Source organism: Clarias gariepinus, chromosome 27 (assembly GCF_024256425.1).
Source record: "Clarias gariepinus isolate MV-2021 ecotype Netherlands chromosome 27, CGAR_prim_01v2, whole genome shotgun sequence".
In the NCBI taxonomy this organism is placed as follows: Eukaryota; Metazoa; Chordata; class Actinopteri; order Siluriformes; family Clariidae; genus Clarias; species Clarias gariepinus.
Window position 1 is genome coordinate 10,743,183 of NC_071126.1, and position 21,805 is coordinate 10,764,987.

The 21,805-nt window shown below is 39.3% G+C and overlaps 1 protein-coding gene across 1 annotated transcript in view; it reads right to left on the reverse strand.

The window, feature by feature from the left end:
• ryr3 (ryanodine receptor 3) overlaps window positions 1-21,805 on the reverse strand; it is a 77,459-nt gene that overhangs the window by 52,060 nt on the left and 3,594 nt on the right. Inside the window, exons 3-21 of the mRNA XM_053489187.1 lie at window positions 20,569-20,643; window positions 20,154-20,232; window positions 19,629-19,741; window positions 17,437-17,536; window positions 17,192-17,285; window positions 16,961-17,035; window positions 14,308-14,464; window positions 13,552-13,716; window positions 12,569-12,690; window positions 10,276-10,456; window positions 9,317-9,452; window positions 6,347-6,442; window positions 5,958-6,076; window positions 4,989-5,122; window positions 4,483-4,724; window positions 3,025-3,217; window positions 2,284-2,500; window positions 2,058-2,162; window positions 1,068-1,171 (exon numbers count right to left, since the gene is read on the reverse strand). Coding sequence (XP_053345162.1) covers window positions 1,068-1,171; window positions 2,058-2,162; window positions 2,284-2,500; window positions 3,025-3,217; window positions 4,483-4,724; window positions 4,989-5,122; window positions 5,958-6,076; window positions 6,347-6,442; window positions 9,317-9,452; window positions 10,276-10,456; window positions 12,569-12,690; window positions 13,552-13,716; window positions 14,308-14,464; window positions 16,961-17,035; window positions 17,192-17,285; window positions 17,437-17,536; window positions 19,629-19,741; window positions 20,154-20,232; window positions 20,569-20,643 — 2,507 coding nt within the window. The remainder of the gene's footprint in view (window positions 1-1,067; window positions 1,172-2,057; window positions 2,163-2,283; window positions 2,501-3,024; window positions 3,218-4,482; window positions 4,725-4,988; window positions 5,123-5,957; window positions 6,077-6,346; window positions 6,443-9,316; window positions 9,453-10,275; window positions 10,457-12,568; window positions 12,691-13,551; window positions 13,717-14,307; window positions 14,465-16,960; window positions 17,036-17,191; window positions 17,286-17,436; window positions 17,537-19,628; window positions 19,742-20,153; window positions 20,233-20,568; window positions 20,644-21,805) is intronic.

Genomic DNA, 21,805 nt, shown 5'->3' on the forward strand with positions numbered 1-21,805 from the left:
GCAAGATCAGGAATATAGGGGGGATGCTTAACTTTAAAATGAAGCTTTTGCAGCGTGACCACAGTGTTTACAAAAGTATGCAGATGTGCATTGTTGTCCTTGGATACCAATTCTCTATGGTTAGGGGTGGTGGTGGCTCAGTGCGTTACTGATTAAAAGGTTGGCGGTTGCTGATGTTGGGCCCTTGAGCAAGACCCTTAACCCTGTCTGGCCCAGAAGTGCCGTACTGTATAATGGCTGGCCCTGCACTCTGACCCCACCCTGAAAAGCTGGGATATTTGAAGAATAAAGAATTCACCTGTGCGGTAATGTATACAGTATGTGACTAATATAAGGCTGAATTTATGTTATATCTGAAGTTTCGACTTTAGCTCCTCGATAAGCATTTCACTCTAATGAGCACTGTTGATTGTTAAACCTTTTTTCTGATTGTTGCCTTTAGAATTTTTTCTTTAGAAGATTTAGGATGTTCATGTTCCATACTCGGCCATTAACTCTCAGGCTCGAAGTAATTAATGAGTAAAAAAAACTTTCACCTTCCTTAGAATATCAGTCCATTTTGTTGATAGATTTCCAAACGCTTCTGCTTATGCTCTTTCCTGAGGTGTTTCAGTACCAGGTACACCCTCGAATCACAAAAAATTAATCATTGCACGCTTCTCTTCTTTCATGCAAATCACAAGTGGGACATCCATTTTTGCTCGCACAGCAATTACAAATGAACTGATGTAACATGTTCACACCTGCACAGCAGTGACTGGAGAGACAGCAGCCTTGAACGAAAAGCGCTGATTAGACAGATAACCAGAGCTGGATAATTTTGACTCACCCTCATATATATGCTTATTCCAAAGAACAATGAAGAGTACACCCTAGATGGGGCGTTAACTGACCCCATGGCACAGGTACACACACTCAATCATACACTATGTGATGCCTATATAATGCTGACTCAAATACCACTTAGTTAATAAAATGCCAAAACTTAGTTCACAGACCAATCAATACCTTAAAAGACACACAATGAGAATTTAACTCTAACGGTTCTACTGTTCATATGCACTCACTTTAATGTTTCTGTTGACATTTGTAGGTTATAATTTTTTTCAGTTTCAGGCAGCTTGGAGAAGTCAACCAGGCAAGGATGCTGCCTCTTGTTGTCATCACGAACCTTGAAAAAAAGAAGGAAAAAAAGTGTTTTAAAAAGGACTAAGGAACAGTAATTGATAGACTTCTTGTACTCCTGGGTTTTAGCCTTGTTCTTCCAATCTGTATTGTCACCTGTGTGAAACATGTCTGACTGCGTTACATAGAAATTGAATTTCGGTCTGAAAATCTGGTATCCATTCTGTGTCTTTTGGGAATGAAATATTAAGGCAAGTCATGAAAGCCATCCCATGCCTAATTGGTTGTCACTTCTAGTGGTAAGTTCTTACCAGAAGTCCAGAACAATGTCACATTGGGCTAACGAGCTGTCATTGAAGCCCTGTAAACATCTGGAATGATAAAATCCCCCATCTAAATTAAGTAATCAGGTAGCATCTTTGGAGTAATGAAAGTGATAGCTCCTAATGAATTTCTCCTGCTGAGCCAATGTGCCATTCAGTGAGTTTGCTTTATTAGCCATTGGGGTCCAAAGCCCTGCTGCAATGAGCTCCACCTATATACTGTATATGCGTGTGTGTATGTGTGTGAGTGTCAGCAGTTTCCAGAGCTGCTGCTGCACAAAGTAGTAGACACACATTACCTCTGTGCACTCTCATCATTCTTCGCCCGATTATCTGAAAATGAGATCTACATGCCCATCTGCTGGGTAGCTATTTGGGATGTTTAAGATTAGTCAGGCATCCTGAATTCAGGGTGACTTTTTCATTTACACTCCCCTGGCTTTATCTAGCCGGTCAGTGTTTGAGGGAGAAATGAACAGTATGAAACCGAGATAAATATCTGAATGAGATGGTGTCACTGCCTACACAGTACTTTAGTTTAAGATGGGAATTCCTTTGATTGCAGTGATATTTTGGTGTGTCTACAGAATGTCAATATAGATGTCTTACCTTGCCATAGGTCCAGCCGAGCTCAATTTTGTTCATACCCCAGAGTTCGTGGATGTTCTCTGCTAGCTTATCACGTACATTTTCAAGGTGTGGAGGCAGAACAATCTGACAAATACAAAGATAATATTTATAGTATAAGTATCTAAATGTATAGCATAGAGATAAAGATAAAATAATATATATTGATAAGAAATTTCAATTTTTTAAAAAGTTGTTAAGGTCCCACCTGGCCAGTATTGACAGGAATGGGAATGAAGGTCGCTTGTGACAGGAATTGGGTGGTTCCCAGCAAGTCCCTCACTCCCTCTGCATCTCTCTTATACTCCTTCACTGGCTCCACCCGCATCTTTTCTTTGGGGAGAAGGGCTTCATAACAAGGCGCATAGCCAGCAGGGGGTAGGAATTTAAAATCACCATGGCGACCACCCAACAAGAAACGAACCCTAGTGAAAGACGTAAAAGTGGGCACTGATTATTCATATTATCTGGTTTGCATCACCATTATTATGAATACACATTTCCCAGCAACACCTTGGTTGTAGAGAAAAAGTGTAAAGTAAGGTATGAGGCTCAGTAGGTAATAAATCACTAAAATCCTGTCTGCAGTCTCAAGGTGAAAGGTAATGGATAGGAAAAAAGCCCAGTGGAAAAATGTCTGCAGGTTCAATGTCAACCTCCAAGTTCAATGTTGACCTAAATATAGCCAGACATTTACCTTTGAGCAGTTCTGCAGGACCCTGTGTCCCCATCAATAACTGTGACTGAATACACCTGTCTCTTGTCCCACCTCAAACCATTTAAACACATGCAAGTTTGAGCAACGTCAAAAACAAACCCTTCACTTGTTCATTTTCGTAATTGCACGCCAGGTGCGTATAGTCCTCATAGTCGTGGCAGTTATTTATGTACAAATATAATAAAGCAGGAGAGGTGAGGAGCCTGTGGTGATGCTGACTGCGTGACTCACTTGACTCCTGCTGAGAAGCTGACAACAGGGAAGAAGAAACCGTCCGTGTTAAAGTCCTCGAACATTCCCTGCACGGGCTGGCCATTAATGCGGAAGGACATGCTGGGGGCGCCGAGGTCCAGACAACAGCTCACCACGTCATCAGAGGTCAGCAAGTGCTGGTTAATGGAGGCCACGGCCCGCGGAATTCTCCCTGCAACACATTATTATGGAGCCATGCTGAGCTGCACCATTATCTGAGTATACCCTTAGCTTTGACTTTTTAACATACACATTTGCATTAAATAATAATAAGTATTTATGAAATAATTTAAAAGCTAAAGTGAGTAACCAATATCGAAGGTTTTGACACTTGACACATGCTTGAGGTCATCAGTGCAAAAGTCATTTAGATGGCCATTTGCCTTAAAAATAAATATTAGTATTATTAGTAGTAATAAAAGTAAAAAACAATAATTAATAAACAAAAATTCTGAAATCCTTTCATTGATTTAAACATATTAACAAACTATATTGAAATGCATAGTCTAGCATACTATAAATCTTTCATATTGTTTTTATAATTACCTGCTAAAAGTAATAATAAATACAAGATATTTGTGGTATTCTAAATGTAATTGTATGGAACATTTATATATTTATTCACGTGGATGAGAAGTAAGACTGAAATAACTCAGGACAATTATTCTACACAAGTATATGTTTTTGATTTGGAAGGCATTTTAGGTAAAATATCACTCACTCACTATGCCCCTCCTTATGGAAGGCCTGGAGCCTGATGACTTTGGGCACAAGTTGGGGTACACTCTGGATGGAGTGCTAATCCATCTCAGGGAACACAAGCATATGCTTATGTCTTTCACTACGGGCATTTTGGGAACGCCAATTAGCCTAATCTGCAGGTCTTTGCACTGTGGGAGGAAACCAAAGTACCTGCAGGAAGCCCACCAAGCACAGGCAGAACATGCAAATTCCACTCACACAGACCTGAGGTGAGAATCAAACCCTTGACCCTGAAGGTGCAAGGCCACAGAGCTAACCACTATGCCATTCACATCTAAAATCCTCTCACAGTCCAAAGACATGCAGATTAGGCTAATTGGCATTCCCTAATTGCTCGTAGTGTGTGAATGAGGCGTGAATGTATATATGTGTGCCCTGTGATGGATTCACCCTGTCCAGGGTGTACCCCGCTTTGTGCCTTGGGATAGGCTCCAGGGCCCCTTGTGACCCTGCATACAGGATAGAGTGAGTGAGTGAGTGAGTGAGTGAGTGAGTGTGTGCGTGAGTGTGTGCGTGAGTGAGTGAGTGAGTGAGTGAGTGAGTGAGTGAGTGAGTGAGTGAGTGAGTGAGTGTACATACTGTATACGATTCACTAATACTATTAATGTTTACTATTGAAACCTAAATGCCAACCCAGTGGATACAGTACACACACACACAGTGAATACAACACACCTGACCACAGATGAAGTCCATCGAAGGAGTATGAGTAGAGATCATCACCAACACCGTTGCCCCCCCAGCCCTCTCCACCCCCAGGGTAGGGAGCATATCCTTTAGTGCTGGCCCAGCCTACTCGCAGATGAGTGGATTCACTTGTGACAAAATGGTCCACCTGATCAATCATCAGCTCAAAGTACCACTTCTTATATTGCGCTGATCCCTCACTTATACCCAGGAAGATGTTTGGCCTGATGCTGTTAAGTGAGAAGAAAAATGTATGAGTTTGACATTAATTCATAAAAGTACTATAGTAGGGTTTAGAAATAAAAATGTAGAAAATGTCCAAAGAAATGAAGGCAACATTTGTGAGAAAGAGTAATATAAGTACTATATGGCAAACAGATTGTGAACACTTGACAGTCACAGCCTATACTGTACTATAGACTCTACTATTGACCATATGTACATATATATATATATATGTATATGTAAGCTATACACCAGTACATTGTTGTTACCTTTGCACATCATTAACCAAACGTGTTTGGAGCAGCAGATCCCTTCTTGGAAGCAGGTGGTCACAGATGATGTTCTGATTGGCTCGGACTGCCACGCCATTACAGACACAAAGAGAGCAGAGGATATCCAGAATCTGCAGAGGAGCGGTTGAGACAAAGAGCTTTTTAATACTCAGGCATTAGAGCTGCCATTAAAACATTAGAAGATCTATCAGTTCTAAATGACCCAACGTTATACAATTCACTTACACTTTCTTGGAATGTATTGACGGCAATATAAAATCTCTCTCTCTTTCTGTGTGTGTGTGTGTGTGTGTGTGTGTGCACTCAGACAGTTAAAAGAATTCAGATTCCCTGTCCAGGGTGTACATCACAATATGTAATGTTTCCTTCATGTAAAACAGCAGCTTGTTACTGTGTCGTATATTGCGGATCATTTCATCCACACACAAAATATTTACACAATAACTATAATATTACAATGCAAAGCATTATGCCCAGTATAGTGTATATTCCCTTGTGCCACTGGGGAGGGACTGTGCTGTGGTGCCTGGCACCAGGACAATAGCAGCAAATCCTTTGGGTGCTATGGGCGGCGCGGCGACCCTGCGTGGTTTGGATTTGTTTGTCGGGCACATCCCATGAATGCTTGATCGGATTGGCCCCTGGGAATATATGAGGCCAGGTTAGCTGCCTTGGGTTCTTTACCTGCTAAGATCCATGCGCAGCGGGCTGTGCTGCATTGGCTTTACTGAAGAAAAAAAGCTCTTGCTTTTTTTTTTGTTAAAATCTATCAGTAAAATTAGGTTTATGGTTGCTAGGATTGTTATGTTTAGATTGTTATGATTGTTGAAATTCGTCCTGTTACATGCCACTGAAAAATCGAAGGCAGAAGCTCCAAACAGTCCATTTTGAAGCACCTCTACATTTTCACTTGTGTTTGTGAGTGTGAAGTGAGGCTAAACTGACCTTGTGGTTGCGTCCATGTTTATAGAGAAGGGAAATGATGGATCTAATGTGGTCTTTCTGGATGATGTTTAGAGCCTCTGGACTCTCTGTGAGGATACAGTGCAGCGCCTCCAGGATGCCTGCACAGAAAAACCACTCGCTTATAACACAGGCTCAGTATTATAAGTCTGTACACTCTTACTATGAAATAATGTGGAGGCACAAGCAAAGCGCAGAGAGTGTTGGTTAAGCATACTGCAGCTTCCTCCTAATGTGCTCTGAGCCAAGAAGCAACAAAAACCAATTATTTGTGCAGCTGCGGCTAGTGGACCATGTGACAGTACACTAAACTTAGGTAGTGCATACAAAATAAGAACAGTTATAAACACATAACTCTGCCTGTGATGTACCTGAGGAGGACTCCAGCCGCTCCAGTTTGCTGACTAGCCAGTCCAGTTTGCGCGAGAACTGTGTACAGTTGGGTCTGTTCCCTCGGATCAGGGCGGCTGGAGGACAAAAGAGAAAAAAATACAAAGAGGTGTTGAGTTTTCTCAATACATAGCAACGCCACAATCATGCATTTGTCATGTCCTTTACACCGAGAGTCATTCATCTGCTTAAAAGAAATCAAAAAGATATGCACTCTGTCCAGGGTGTACCCTGCTTTGTGCCCTAAGTCTCCTGGAATAAGCTGCGTATACTGTAGATAATGAGTGAGTGAGAAAATGGTTATTATTTACTGATGAATACATGCACAGCAGTGACCGGTTATGTTGCTATTTTCCTCTTGTATCCTCCGGCACTGCTCTGTTCTTGCTTCTAGACTCTTTTTTTCTGTTTCCCAGTTTCTAAAACAAGTTCACATTTCCTGTCCTTTCTGTTGAACTGTGGCTGCTTTGTGAATCCTGATTGCCTATACTGACTGGCTAGTTGTCAATACCATGTTTGCCCCTGATGGCCTTCTCTTCCTGTGTTTACAAATCAGCCATTAGCTCTCACTAAGTCTAAAGAAAGAGCGACTGAGTGTGCATACTGCCTCACGCTTCAATGTGTTCCATCAGGACTGTAGTACTTGACTCATTACCAAAGGTTGACTGTTAAGTTAAACTAAATATTAAAGCTCTATTAGATGCCCAACAGTTAATATTAATAATTTTAAAACAAAGAAAATTTATAATTTATCCCAGTTTTACATATGAGCTATGCAAAGGTTTCTTTGTTTGATTACTGTTAAAAAAAATAAAATTGTGGTAGTGGATCCAAATGTCTTGTATCACTCTAAAATGAACACGTCCAAACAGTAAGACAATACATGAATCTGTCAAAGACACAAAAACGGGCTGATGTCAGCAGACTGATGCATCATGTCTATAGTCCTGCCTTTCAGCCTCTCCTGAGGGTCACCTGCACATTTTGCTGTGAGAGATGCTTGTTTGTAGTTGCCATAGTAACCTGATGAAGGTATCAGGCAATTAAAGGACAACCGTAATTCAAGCATGCAAAAGGCCTTAGCATTTTACTAGTTCACACTCACTCATTTATTTTCTGTATTCATGGTCATGGCCTAGAGCCTATCCCAGGAGACTTAGGGCACGAAGCAAGGTACACCCTGGAAGGGGTGCCAATCCATCACAGGGCACACACACATACTTACATACTCACACCTTCATATAGACACTAACAATTTGGGAATGCTAATCAGACTAATCTGCATGTCTATGGACTGTGAGACGAAACCGAAGCACCCAGAAGAAACCCACCATGCCCAGGGAGAACATTTAAACTCCATGCACACAGGCCCAGAGGAGGGAATCAAACCCTGGAGGGTGCCACCACTTTTACAAGTTATCTTGTCAATTTGTCAAAGTAAAGAATTTTTGCTTTTTACTGTATGCTTGTAAAAGTCATCTCAGTAAAATATAATGCTAAAACAATTATATAGTATAGAGAGATAAACATCTGCAAAGTGAACGCAAAGCACAGAGAATGGAAACCTGAACCCTTCATGTTTCCATTTCCAGAGAGATAGGAAATTTATTTAAGCTATAAAACAGGGCCATAATGTTTTTTTTTTTTTTTTTACTAATCAGTGGAAGCTTGTCCACTGGAACAGAGTGCAGGTCAGGCAGACAGGGACATCGTTTACAGTACATCAGCCGTTCAATAAATTGCATTGAACTGCTTATGTCTTTGAAGTTAGGAGTAATGTTTTTTTAATGTCTCTATTTGACAGATATAAACTGCTTTTCCATGTATTTGCCTGCCTTTCTAGATGTTGTGCAATTGTACACCACAGCACACACACTGCAGCACTTAGCGTCACAGTCATTGTTCCTAGTGATGAAAAATGGGAACTGCAACAATCACTCACACAGGCCAATGGATTAGCTGTGGTGTGTATAATTTGTAGACCATGTGAAGGCTGGGAAGACAGAAAAATATCTTCTTTTCCCAATGTAAGAATTTTTGGCTGGAATCAAGCTTTTTGTGTAGTTCTTGAGATTTCGTTAAGATGAAAAATTTGTTGAAACCTTGCTACCCATGTTAATTAAATAAGTCATAAGTCAAGTGTGAGAACATTTGGTGGCTTGGTACCCTTGCACCTTCATGGTCAGGGCTCGGTTCCCACCTCAGGTCTGTTTGCATGGGTTTGTATTATTCAACCAAAGCTTGGTGGATTTTCTATAGGTACTCCGTTTCCTCCCACAGTTCAAGAACAACAGAAATTGGTGTTCCTAAATTGGCAATAGTGTGAGAATGAGCTTTTGAGTGTGTGTATGTGTGCACTATGATGGCATGGCATCCCGTGCAGAGTGTACCCCACCCCCCCTTATGCCCTTATGACCCTATATACTATCTCTGTATTGTTCTTATTTTTGCTATTTTTATTTTAGTTTTTTATATTGTATATTGTGTCCTGTACAGTACAGCTGTCTCTTATTTTTCTATATTTTTCATCCATTTTTCTTATATTGTATATTTTGTACTGTATAGTGTTATTTTATTTTTAATTTTATATTTTATTTTATTCTTACTTAGTCAAATTTACCTTCTGTTTTCCTTTTCATATTTATTTTCTATTCATTGTCTCTATTTTAAGGTCACGGGCAGTTGTTCAAGCATTTCACTGCATATCGTACTGTGTATGACTGTGTATGTGACAAATAAAATTTTAATTTGAAATTTGAATATGAATATACAGGATGAAGCGGTATAGACGCCGAATAAGTGATATCCTTCACAGCAACATCAAACATCACCTTTACATTTCACGCCTTAAAGTACACCTTAATATCTTCAGCTTTCTGCCATCAATCCTATCATGAAGGGAGTGTGTGCATGTGTGTTCATGTGTACATATCATGTGATGGCACGCCTACCAAGCAACTCATAGAGGAGGTTTAAGATGTCCTTCCAGGCCTCTCCTGCCTCTTCGCCTGCAAATTCCTCAAACTCAGCAGCACTGTTGTACACATTGAGCCGGTCGATACAGATAGAGACCAATGTAAGCATTCCCTAAAATAGAAAGAAAAAGAAGGACATCATCCATCACTACAGTACATTCTCAATCTTAGGGTACTTTATTAATCCTAGTGTAACTTAATTTTTTTGTGGAGTGCATCGTGTTCCTCTAGGGATCCCAGTTCGATCCTGAACCCAAGTTTGTGTGTGTGTGTGTGTTTGTGTGTGTGCGTGTGTGTGCGTGCTCATTGCAGTTGACTGCCATCCCAGTAAGGGTGTACTCCCAACTGGCACCCAATTTTCCTAGTTTGAAATTAAACCTTGCGATGCCTACGCTAAAATTAATAAATGAATACAAAAGGGGACATGCATGTTTTTTATGTTAGTTTTTTGTGAATATTTATTATAATCCTTTTGCATTTATTACTTTTCATTACACACTAATTAATAACAACACAGTAACAGAATTCAAACACATTATTCAGATTGAACAAATAATATGCTTAAAACAATTATGCAAATACAGATATGAATAAAAGACACGCATCAGGGGGCCCATGGGGCGCAGAAAAGCAGTGGTTCAAATTGGCCTATTAGTAAAATGGGCAAAACTGTCCTGTGCATTATGAGGCTGAAAAACTGATTTTCTCCAGTAGCGATACCCAAATGCACATGCAGATAGAGACATGTGGATCTACAAACAGATGTCAGACACAGTCAGATACAGATGCCATATACACACAGTGGCATTTCATTACACTACACACGTAGTAGTACAGAGAAATATGTAAAAATCCAACAGCTGTTAAAAGCTTGAAAAATACTGCCATTTTTTTTTAGACCATATGATGTGCTTTTCAGAAGGTAATGATCTTACCTCCTCTTTGAAAAGGTCCTGGCGTTTGATGAGCGAGCGAAGTTGCCTCTGTTTCTCCTCATGTTCTAGCTCCGAGTCAGGCTGTTGGAAGTAAGTGATGAGGTCCTCCAGGGTCTGTAGTACCTCTCCCACCGGCAGACTCACCCCTGATGCTTTCTCGCCCTTCAGTTCATCCAGCCCTCTGATGACACATGAGGAGGGCGAAAGTAAGATTTCTGGTTTTATATTAATAAATCAATATATCAAAATATCATTTTAAAATATACATTTTATTATACATCCCAGGACTTCAACTGCATTATGGAAAAGCAATATAAGGAGTATTTATTATGAGGAAGTAAAAAACTCTTCACATGCTTCAGGACTTTCTTAAAGACAAGCATATATGTATATATGAATGTAAGCACATATGTGACTTTTCTTAACATGACCAGCTCTTGCAATAATTCAAGACGTTGTTACAATTAAGTCAAAATGACTTCACTATACTGACCACAATATGTGCACACGTGACTATGACTATGACACCTATATAAGCTTGTTGACATCGTATTCAAATCCATGGCCTTTTTTATTTTAAGACGCTGGTCCACCTTTGCAGTTATAAGAGCCTCTGCTCTTGCATGAAGGCTTTCCACTAGATTTTGGAGTGTGTCTGGGGTAATTTGTGCCCATTCAGTTGAAAGAACATTTGTTGGCACTGAAGCGAGGCCTGGCTTAGGGTGTTAAACCTGTAAAAAAAATGGCATTGGCACAATGCATTCTAATAGGTATCCTTCTCCTGGAAACCTCCATCCATTTGACTGCCAGGTAGTGAAATGGGATTTATCACTCCATGGAACACATTTTCAATGCTTTAGAGTCCAATGGTGGCATTCTCCAACCAAATCTTGGCATTGTGCGTAATGATCTTAGGCTTGCGTGAAGCTGCTTGTCATGAAAACTCACTTCCAAACCCAGCAACTCTGCAACTCTGTAATTTGTGATGCAACAGAAGAGGTGCAATTTTTGCATGTTGTGTGCTTCAGCACTAAGAAGCCCACTGGTCTATCACGTTGTGGCTGAGCTGGAGTCGCATCTAGATGCTTTCATTTCACAATAATTGTATTTGAAGTTAACAAGGATCCAACAGTGCAGAAATGTAATTAATGGCCTTGTTCAGAAGGTGGCGATCTACAAGAGTGTCACATTAAAAGTCACTAAGCTATTCAGTATAACCCTTCTACTGCCATATTTTGTCTATGGAAATGGCATAGCTACTGTAATGGCCTTCGAGTGGCGCAGTGGTAAAGTGCTCACTGGGCTGGCGTCACATGGTTTGGAGAAAACATGTAATAGTCTTCGGCCCTTCTGACCGAGTGGTAGTAGTACGGTTCGGAAGATTCCAGGTTCAAACCTCACAACCACCAAGTTACCCCTGTTGGGCCTTTGAGCAAGGCCCTTAACCCTCAACTGCTCAGATGTGTAATGAGATAAAAATGTAAGTCGCTCTGGATAAGAGCGTCTGCCAAAAGCCTAAATGTAAATGTAAATGTAGTAGTAGCCTTAATGTGCGAGCGCCCTAGTGATGGGGAGGAATTGGATACGACTAAATTAGGGAGAAAATCAGGGTAAAAAAACTAAAATTGACAAGGAAATGACATGGCTATTAAACAGTATGTATGCAATGAGTGTGGATAAAAAGCAAGCCTGAACAAAATAATTAGGAGAGGGGTCCACATACTTTTGACCATATATAAGGTTCTATCAAAAAGTTTTGAGACTAGTTTTGTAACAAACCAAAAGATGGCTGCACAAGGTTACGTGAAACTGCAATGAGTCATTTAAGGTTTTTTAAAGGGCAAGTGCGGAGAAACATCACTGGAGGAAGACAAGAGATCTTCCAAAAGCTCAACCCCAAAAAAATATGGAAACCGTTCAGCAACTTGTGCATGATGATCATCAGAGAAAAATCCACAACATTGCAGCCATTTTCGGTGTGTCATTCCGAACAGGCAGACGAACCTCATGTGTGATTTAAACATACATGTTTCTGCCAAGTTCATCCCTAGGAAAAAGAACATTGCATCGAAGTCTGCCAAGTCTACCGTGGATGACCCGTCCTTCATGTCGAGGATCATGACCGGGGCTTGCAAATATATTTATGCTATTGAAACACTTTCTGCAGAACAGGTCATTTTGGATCTAAATAAGAACTACTGTAACTGTTTCTAGCTCCAAATACCACTCCCAAATTCTTGGTGAAGAATCCTTTGATATACCATACACCTACAGCAAGGTAATAAAAAAGTACCTGATGAACTGGGTAAAGAGTTGTGTGGTGTTGCGAATGATGCGAGCTGCTCTGGACTCTTCGTGTTGGCAGAGCTGCAGAATTAGTCCATCATCCATATGGCCCTCTGGATAGAGGAAGGCCTGCATACAACATACACACTTGCTCACAAACTTATTTACAGTATCCAGAGAAAGAGTCTTCAAGTAGAGTCCTCCTTTATAAGATTATTACAAAAAAGTGCACTTACTTTGAGAAAGTGTTACCTGCTTCAGAACAAAGCCTTGACATTGTGTTGGTATTGACATCATAATGCGTTATGAATATGAATGATCAGACAAACTGGTTATTTCCTAAATCTGATTGATTTTCATATCTGATTATTTTTTAGTCATGATATACATATTATGTTCCACTTACTGCAAGAATAAAGTATTTAAAACATCAGGAATCTTTAAATAGGAATGTAATTTCATTTATTAACGAGGTAACAATGTACCAATTCCTGAGGTATAAAATACTTTGGGATGTGATCTTACTGGCCCAAAAACTTTCACTTGGGAGCCCTCCAGAAGTGAAGTTCAGCACCCCTGCTCTAGGAGGTTTTGATGTCTATTAATTAGGTAATTGTTCAATATGTTCTCAGAAGTGGTGGTGTTGTTTCTGGATTTTGTCCCAGAACCAAGCTGCATGCCACAGCGCTGAGGAAGCAACCTCTAAGTCAGACCACTCTCACAAAATACTGTCACTATGCCTAGAGCATTATCACTTTTTAAGCATGGTATGGAACCAGAGGCTACTGCAGTTACCCATACACATGCTAACGGTCGCCTGTCTCACAAGCCATCAGATCAGAGCTTAGGTCATAGCTTGGGCGTACACAGATGCAGAGATGTGGTCTAAGAGCGTCAACTTTCCTTTCCAGACTTCATGAGCTTATAGGGTGAGGTGCATGGTGCCCAGTTTAAACATTTAAAGGTTTGTCTCCAGGTTTGTCTCCTCACCCTTCTCTTGAGCGGCCCGAGGCGGGAGGATTTCGCATCCGGCGCCTGATAGGACAGCCACAACCCTGTCGCCACATGCATGATGAAACAGACGGAATCGCCGTACTTGATCTCTGCCACCCCCATGCCGTCAATGTCCCGCTTTGGCCCAGTGTCAACTTTCTCCTGCAAAAGATGGACAAAAGAAATAAACAATTAGAAGACTGTGAAATTGTAGTGTCCTCAATCTCCCCACCTGGAGTATTTGCCATTATTGACTTCAAAAATATTTGAAGCACTAAATTAAGTTGACAGCAATTTCTAAGTGCAAAAACAAATGCTGTTAAGACTGAATAAATCACAGGAAGAGAAAGGCAGGCCAATGACCTTTCTGCATAACAGCTTCTTCCAGCTAAGTCGTGACTAATTAATGTCTACAATAATGATGAATTTGCTGTTTAGGATTAAATAACTGGAACGCCACTATAGAAATTACATCTCTGGAACAGATACTGACAGGTTCTCTCTCAATGTTCATGAAGTGTGTGTGTGTGTGTGTGTGTGTGTGTGTGTGTGTGTGTGTGTGTGTGTGTGTGTGTGTGTGAGAGAGAGAGAGAGATAGAGAGAGAGAGAGAGAGAGAGAGAGAGAGAGAGATACCACAGACACACTGCACCATGTAAGTTATTGGTATCACCTATTTTGAAAATGATTTATCACGGCAGGTGACATGAGTTTTAAAACCCTCCCTAAACTGATATGCAGGTTTTATAGCAAACCTTGCTTGGCCTGAAGCAGAATGATGTAGCAGCAGTGTCAGACTTCTCTCTGTCCAGCAGCACCAGGCCACGCTCCTCTGTCTGACCTAGGTAGTGGCCAGTGGAGAGATGGCGCAGGCGGAAGGGCTGACCCCAACGAATATGGCTCCCGCTCCAGCTGTGTGACATAAAAGAGCCCACAGACAAAAAAAAGTACATGTAAGTTTCCCTGTAACATACAGTCAGGTCCAGACATTGTTAAACAAACTAAGTTTTTTGGTTTTTGGCCTCTGTACACCACCACATCCATATGAAATAAAACACTCAAGATATTTAATTCAAGGGGTTTGACAGAAGTGTGGCATTAACCATTCAGTACTTACAGCAATTTTTATACACACCCCCATTTTGGATCTCATAGGTAATGGAACAAACTAGCATAATTACAAACAGAAGAATTGCTTTTAATACTTGAAAGAACATCCTTTGCAGTCAATAACAACCTGGTGTTTGGATCCCATGAACATGACCAAATTCTGAGTTTCCTTCCTCAAGATGCTTTGCCAGGCCTTTACTGCAGCTTCTGCCTTTAGTCTCTTCTTCAAAAAGAGAAACACTTCTGAGTGATATTGGGTTAAGAGTTGTGTGGCTGACTTGGCTGGTGAAGAATATCCCTTTTTTTTTTGCCTTGAGTAGCTTTCACTGAATGGTTTGGATCATTACCCATGAGCAATATCAGTTTTGCAGCATTTGTCTCAATCTCAGAATAGAGTATATAGTCCAATACATTTTATAATGTATCTTGCTACTTTTATCAGCGCTCAGGTCAACGGTAAACACCTGTGACATGGTTCCATTGGAAGACAAACATGCCATAACACTTCCTCCACCATGTTTGACAGATCCTGGTATTCCTTGGATCGTGAGCTATTTCTTTCTTTTTTCATATTTTTCTCCTACCATCATTCTAGACCAAAGGAATTTTGGTTTCATCAGTCTAGAGAATCTGACAAAGTTTTCTGGCAAAGTCTAATCTGGCCCTTCTTTTTTTGAGTGTTACCAGAGGTTTGCATGTTGCTGTTAAATGTCTGTATTTACTTCACAAATCCATCTTTTGACTGTAGACTTGCTATTGACATGCCTACCTCAAAAGTGTTTGTTAACTTAGCCAGATGTTGTTAAAGAGCTCTTACTCACCATGGACAGGATCCTATAGTCATCTACTTTAGTTGCCATCTGTAAGCCTTTTGTTTTTGCTGAGTTTGCCAGTTAATTCCTGCATTTTAAGAAAGTTCCAACCTGTTGTATCGGCTATCTCTCTGATTATTTATTTAGTTTTGGTTTTCTATTTAGCCTAAAGATGCCCACCTTCATCTCATGTTGAGTTTGAACAGCTACCAAATGCAAATTTAACACTTGAAATGACCTCCAATTAATCATGGAGTAACAAGGGAATACACCACACCTTGCCATGCAACTACTGTACTGCACTAGCCATTTGTTCCATTTATTTATGTTTCTGATAATGGCTGTAATTCCTAAATGGTTAATTCCAGAACCCCTTAAATTAAATCTAAATGTCTTGACTTTTCTCACATCTTGAGTGTTTTATTTGAACTTTAACTTTAATATATCCTATATATTAAATAGTATATATATATATATATATATATAAAGTATATTGTATATTCATGTACATAACACAATTATGACAATATGGACCAGAATATCAAAGGAATTTTTTACATATAAAATTTAATTATATATATATATATATATATATATATATATATATATATATATATATATATATATATATATATATATATATATGTCATAATTGTGTTATGTATGTGAACACTGCAGATTTCTCAGCTGTACATTAATGCTGCATATCTCTTGTTTTAATGCATCCTAATGCATAAAGGTGCTCTATTGTATTTACATCTGATGAATTGTGAGGACACGGACCTCTTATTGTCATGTTAAGAACCAGTTTGTGATGATTTGAGCTTTTTGACATAATTTATTATCAGGCTGAAAGTAGCCATTAGGGTGAATATGTGATCATAAAGGGATGCACAGGATCATTAACAATACTCAAATAGGCTGCATTTAGTGATGCTTAATTGGTGCTTTAAAGCAGGAACAATACTGGCTGTTCCACTGTGCAATCCATTCAACAAATCAATTTAATATTGACTCAATAAAGTAAACTTTGAGATTTTAGTCCCCTTTGTACAATAGATTCAACATCAAGTGTCCAACCCAGTCACAAGTTACAACATCACCGTGAAGTGATTTGTATAGAAGGCATTCTCCTAGGTCTTTGCTGACTGAGCTACTTGTTCATGCATAATTGGAAGAGACAGCTTAGAAACTTGATTACATTTTAGATGTGTAGGTCATATAAAATTGAACAATCACTGGGGCAGTTGACAGGTTTGTCCTTGTGGTGATATTTGGCCGGTCGTCATGAAGAAAACAACAGCTTTATAATGTATAAATAAAACTGGAAAAGGATTTTCTTTATGTTCGCTAACATTAAGTTTATGCAAGAACTTCAAGATGATAGAAAGGTAAATGTTTGTGTTTAAAAACGTGTGTGTTTGTGTGTGTGTGTGTGTGGGTGGGTGTGTGTGTGGGTGGGTGTGTGTGTGTGGGTGTGTGTCACCTGATCCGAAGTGGCTCTATCCTCCACAGAGACCTAGCCCTGGACCCTGATTTCCCAGTTTCAAAGTTCACCAGCCTGAAGAAAAACACTGCACTTAGCGGCTGGTGGTGTCTAATTCACACAGCAGCAAAGCCACACATATTCATAACTCGAACATAATGTGCAACTTTGGGTGCCATTAATGGCTGTTATTTAAAATGCTTATTTAACAGTTCAGGTAGAGCATCACACCTCTGCTGCTCGGCGGACTGCTCCGCTCCTGGTATAGTCAGGCTCTCATCGTGTCCATGGAACAGGCGAATCACATGCCCCCCCAGTAAATATCCTAAAAACACAAGGTGAACTGTTTCTTCAAACACGAATCAAACAGCACCCGAACTGCTGTACGAATGCAGCAGTAACATTCGCTTGTTTATAAAAACAGCCTGGTTAGGTAAACTATTGTTGTCATTCTTACAAATATGAAATTAACTGACCCACTGCCACATTGCTGCCAGAACAGGTGGGCTGCGCATTCCAGAGTGTTTGCATAAAAGAAGCATCCACTTGTATGTTTCCATTGGAGATAGACAGATGCTGAAAAATAACAGATTTATTTCTTTTAGGTAGTGTGTGTGTGTGTGTGTGTGTGTGTGTGTGTGTGTGTGTATCTGTCTGTCTGTCTCCATGACAATAAAGAATGTATGACAGTTTTGACTATATGTGTGATTGTCTCTTATACAACAGTTAACTCGAACCGATAACCTCATTGGAGGACAGGCGTTCCATGAGTGGTGATAACAGCCCGTAACACCACTGGAGTGTTTAACTACATATATCGCTCTCTGTCCCAGGCGTTCTAACAGTCATTAATTATGTGCCGGTCGCTAGCGTAGGAAAAGTAGGCTGGCACGGTTTGCAGTACTGAAAAGATCGGAGAGCAGGACACATTTTCAAAACCAGCCATGGAAGCAGTTTTAGTAAGAAAACACATGATAATGTGAATGTTTATGATGTTATGTCATCCTAAACAACACTTGTCTCCTTATTTATAGCTTCTATTCTGAATTGCCTCGGACCCATCCATGATTTTTCTTTTTTTTTACAGCTACCAAGCAAACTAGCTTTTAACACATTTACATTTAGGCATTCGGCAGAAGCTCTTATCCAGAGTGACTAACAAACGTGCCTCAAAGTTTCCATCATTGGATAGATCCTTACACTGGTTATTAGGTTCCTAACTATAAAAAACATCAATCAAAAATTGTTGGGGAGGATTTTTTGCTCTTATTATTATTTTTTTTTGTGTTTGTGGCGGGGGGAGGGGGGGTGTAGCTTGGGGGGTTAATCCAAATATCTCTTAAACAGACCTTTAGTCGTCACTTATGGACATCTAAGGGAAGTTTATTCAACCACCTAGGTGCCTGAACAGAAAACAGTCTAAATGCATGTCTTCCTCGATCCCTGAGAGATGGTGGGACCAGGAGCATCGGAGGGAATGGGGTGGGATGCGGGGTGTGGTTAGAGCTGAAAGGTAAGTGGGTGCTGGGCTCTTTTTAGTTTTGTTGGCAAGCATAAATGTTTTGAATTGGATGCGAGCAGAATCTTAAATGCTTGTGTGTAAACGAGTATTCAACAAGTAGGGTTTTGTATACCCTACATAGCACAGTAGCTTTCTATTTTATGCTATTTGGGATTCGACCTCGTAACCCCAGATGGTAGCTAGTATTCTAAAGTGGAATAGATAGAAATATAAAGTAAATCTTTTAAGTTTCTCATTACTGTGCAACAACTCCATGGTTTATACTTATCAGTTTTGGGCTACATAGTACCTGTAAAAACGCACCTCTGTTAATTACTCCAACTTTCAGTCGGCAGGTTTACCAGTTGCGGAAGGGTATGTGTTGGCAGGGCAAAATAATAAGTTAAACCAACAAGCCAATCATAATCTGTTAATAATAAACAGTGTTGGGAGTAACACGTTACAAAGTAACAAAGTAACGCGTTAGAAAGTCATCAAAAAAGTAATCCAAGTACTTGCATACTTGGATTACTTTTTTTATGTAGCGAGAAATTTAACGCGTTAGGTCCACCATTTAAGTACTCAGTTATTTAGTTACTTTTGCAAAAATGTAATCCGTTATTCAGACAATTTATGTACTCCGTGAGCCGGACAGCAGTCATTCCCAATCCATTAGTGTGTGTATGTGTGTGTGAATGTCATCCTACAAGCCCTGCCCCGATAACGTCCCCCAAACTAATAATAAATGGCTTTTGGTGAACCGTTGTATAAAAGCAATATCACACTCAGGTTATATTCGGTACAACAGCATGCTGTCTCATATGATATTGATTCATTTGAGCACAGTATACTTTTTAAACCTTTATATTAGATTTTACTGGTGGAAGGATTTTTGCTCAATAATTTAAAAGAGCTTAGAATTATATAAATAATGCTACTAATAATATATTCTAAATATCTAATATTAAAGTAGTAAAGACATAATGCAGTATTTGGATTATTATACCAATATGTATTTGGAATATGCACATATTTAAGAGGCTGTACAGCATATAGAGCATAATGCTCAGCATAATAAAAGTCTAAAGATAATACAACAAAATACCTCATTTAAACACATAATGATGCCCAATTACTGCTTGCAGTGTATTGTAAAATGATTCTTACCAGGTATCTCTCTGAGGACACACTGACCAAAATGAGATCATCACCAATGCGAACCTTTTCACCCTCAGACCTCTGTTTCGAGGCTGGATGGATTGTCCACCAACAGGCCTCGCCTTTGAGAAAGAAGCCATGCAAGTAAATGCTCATGAACGGAGGAATAAAGTCATAGTTACTTTCATCAACATTTCACAACTGAGAATAAATCATAGTATGTGATGGTACACTATGATTAAAATATAATATTTGCCCCTGGCCAACTGAAGGACATTTCCGTAGATGCATATCAAGATATCACATATGGGTGTCTTCCAGTGAACCCTTCTCAAATAAACCCATCCTACGTCCTCGATATATAAAAATAGTAAAGGCTCAGCGTGGAGGGCAAGTGTCTAAGAGCTGAACATTAAACCGATGAATGAAGTTGCTTCTCTTTTTTTTTTTTGTTGATTAGTTGGTTGAACAGTCACAAAGGACAGAAACAAAGTCTTAAGTTGAAACAATATTTTATATTTGAATCTGAAATACCTGTCGAGTCCTCCTGTAATCCTACATCAAATGATAGCTTGTCTGTCAGAGACCTTGACGTCTTTAGACAGGCTAGATACTGTTAGGGGAATAATCAAGACATGAGGTCACATTAGGACATCTGCAACCCAAATATCAACAAGACTTACTAACATTTCGACAGCATTGACATGTCAAATACGCTGGTAAATTATGAAACAATCAGAATCTGCTCAAATCCAGCATATAAATGTATTAACAACAAAGTTCTATTCATTAATCGTAGTGAAACTGACTAAGTATATCATTTTATTTATGCATTTCTATTAAGCCTATTTGTATGGATTATATGGCCGTCCCTCATGATACGATTTGTGGTTGAAACAGGGGGCTAATCCTCCCCTCAGTGTCTTTAATCGGTGTGGCACATTCTCACCATTCCACTGAACGAATGCCTTAGTAGGATGGCGTGACCATACAGCAGTGTCCGATGTCCTCCCCCCTGTCCTGCCTGCAGAGAGACAGAGAGAGAGAGAGGGCGAGAGAGAGAGAGAGTTAGCATGAAGAAGCAGTGTAACTACTGATGGAAGAAAATGTTACTATTTTCATAGCAAGTGATTGCTTGTAAAAGTAGGACAAGAGACTAAAAAATCTTTTGTCCCTTTAAAAGTATGAGCCATTTTCATGAAAACACTGAACCGAGCACATGCTGGGTCACTCAGTTGCATGTTTTAGGAGAATATTTCCTGTTCAATACACTGAACAGGAAAAAATTTCGTTGTACCGTAGATGAGGAAATGTGAAAAAAAAATCTTAAAAATGCACAATGATTTCCTATAATTTTTTTGCAAAAATTAGTACCAATTACAGTACCAAACTTGTAAATGAAAATGCAGATTAAATAATAACAAATCTATAATTAAATCTATAAAACTACTTACCCGTCTTATAAACTTCTGAAAGCATTAGGGGGGAAAAAATCTTTATTATAACATTTTTTCAAAATATTGGCAACACCAAAATACTGTGAACTGAAAAACGTTGCTGAAAGCAACCTAAGATGTATTATTCAAAAGACAGAAATGAGTTTTTTTTTTTTTTTTAAGATTAAGAATGAAATGCAGAGTTAACATTCCCAGCTGTTATTTTAAAGCTGTGCTACATATTTTTTGGCTGACGCCTTGCATGAGGGTTAGTGATCTTTGGTTGCTGCTCTCTCTGATATCTCACTATTAAAAAAGCCAGATTTTTTACTTCCGACGTTTGTTTAATTTGCAAACCCCTTACAGGAAAATCAGACACCTTTTACATCTATTTATATGCCTGTTATGTTGTGCCCCAAAATGTTAAATATCAAAAAACGTGTAAAATTGTGAAAATAAATAAACTGAAAATTACCAAAAAACTATGAGAAAATAAATGAATTATTTAAAATAAATTATTTGACAAAGATCTTCGTCATGTAAAATAAGAGTAGTAACTCTGGGTAGTAACAAGTAACATGTTTAAGTGTCAGGTGTGAAATTTGTCATAAATCACAAGTAAAGTTTGTATGACTTTTCTGTAAGGGTATACTGTAAAATCTGTAACACGAAAATGAATATGATCTTTAGTGCAGCCTTAAAAGCACTTAACCATCTGTTACGGAATGTTCATAGAACATGAACAAAAGA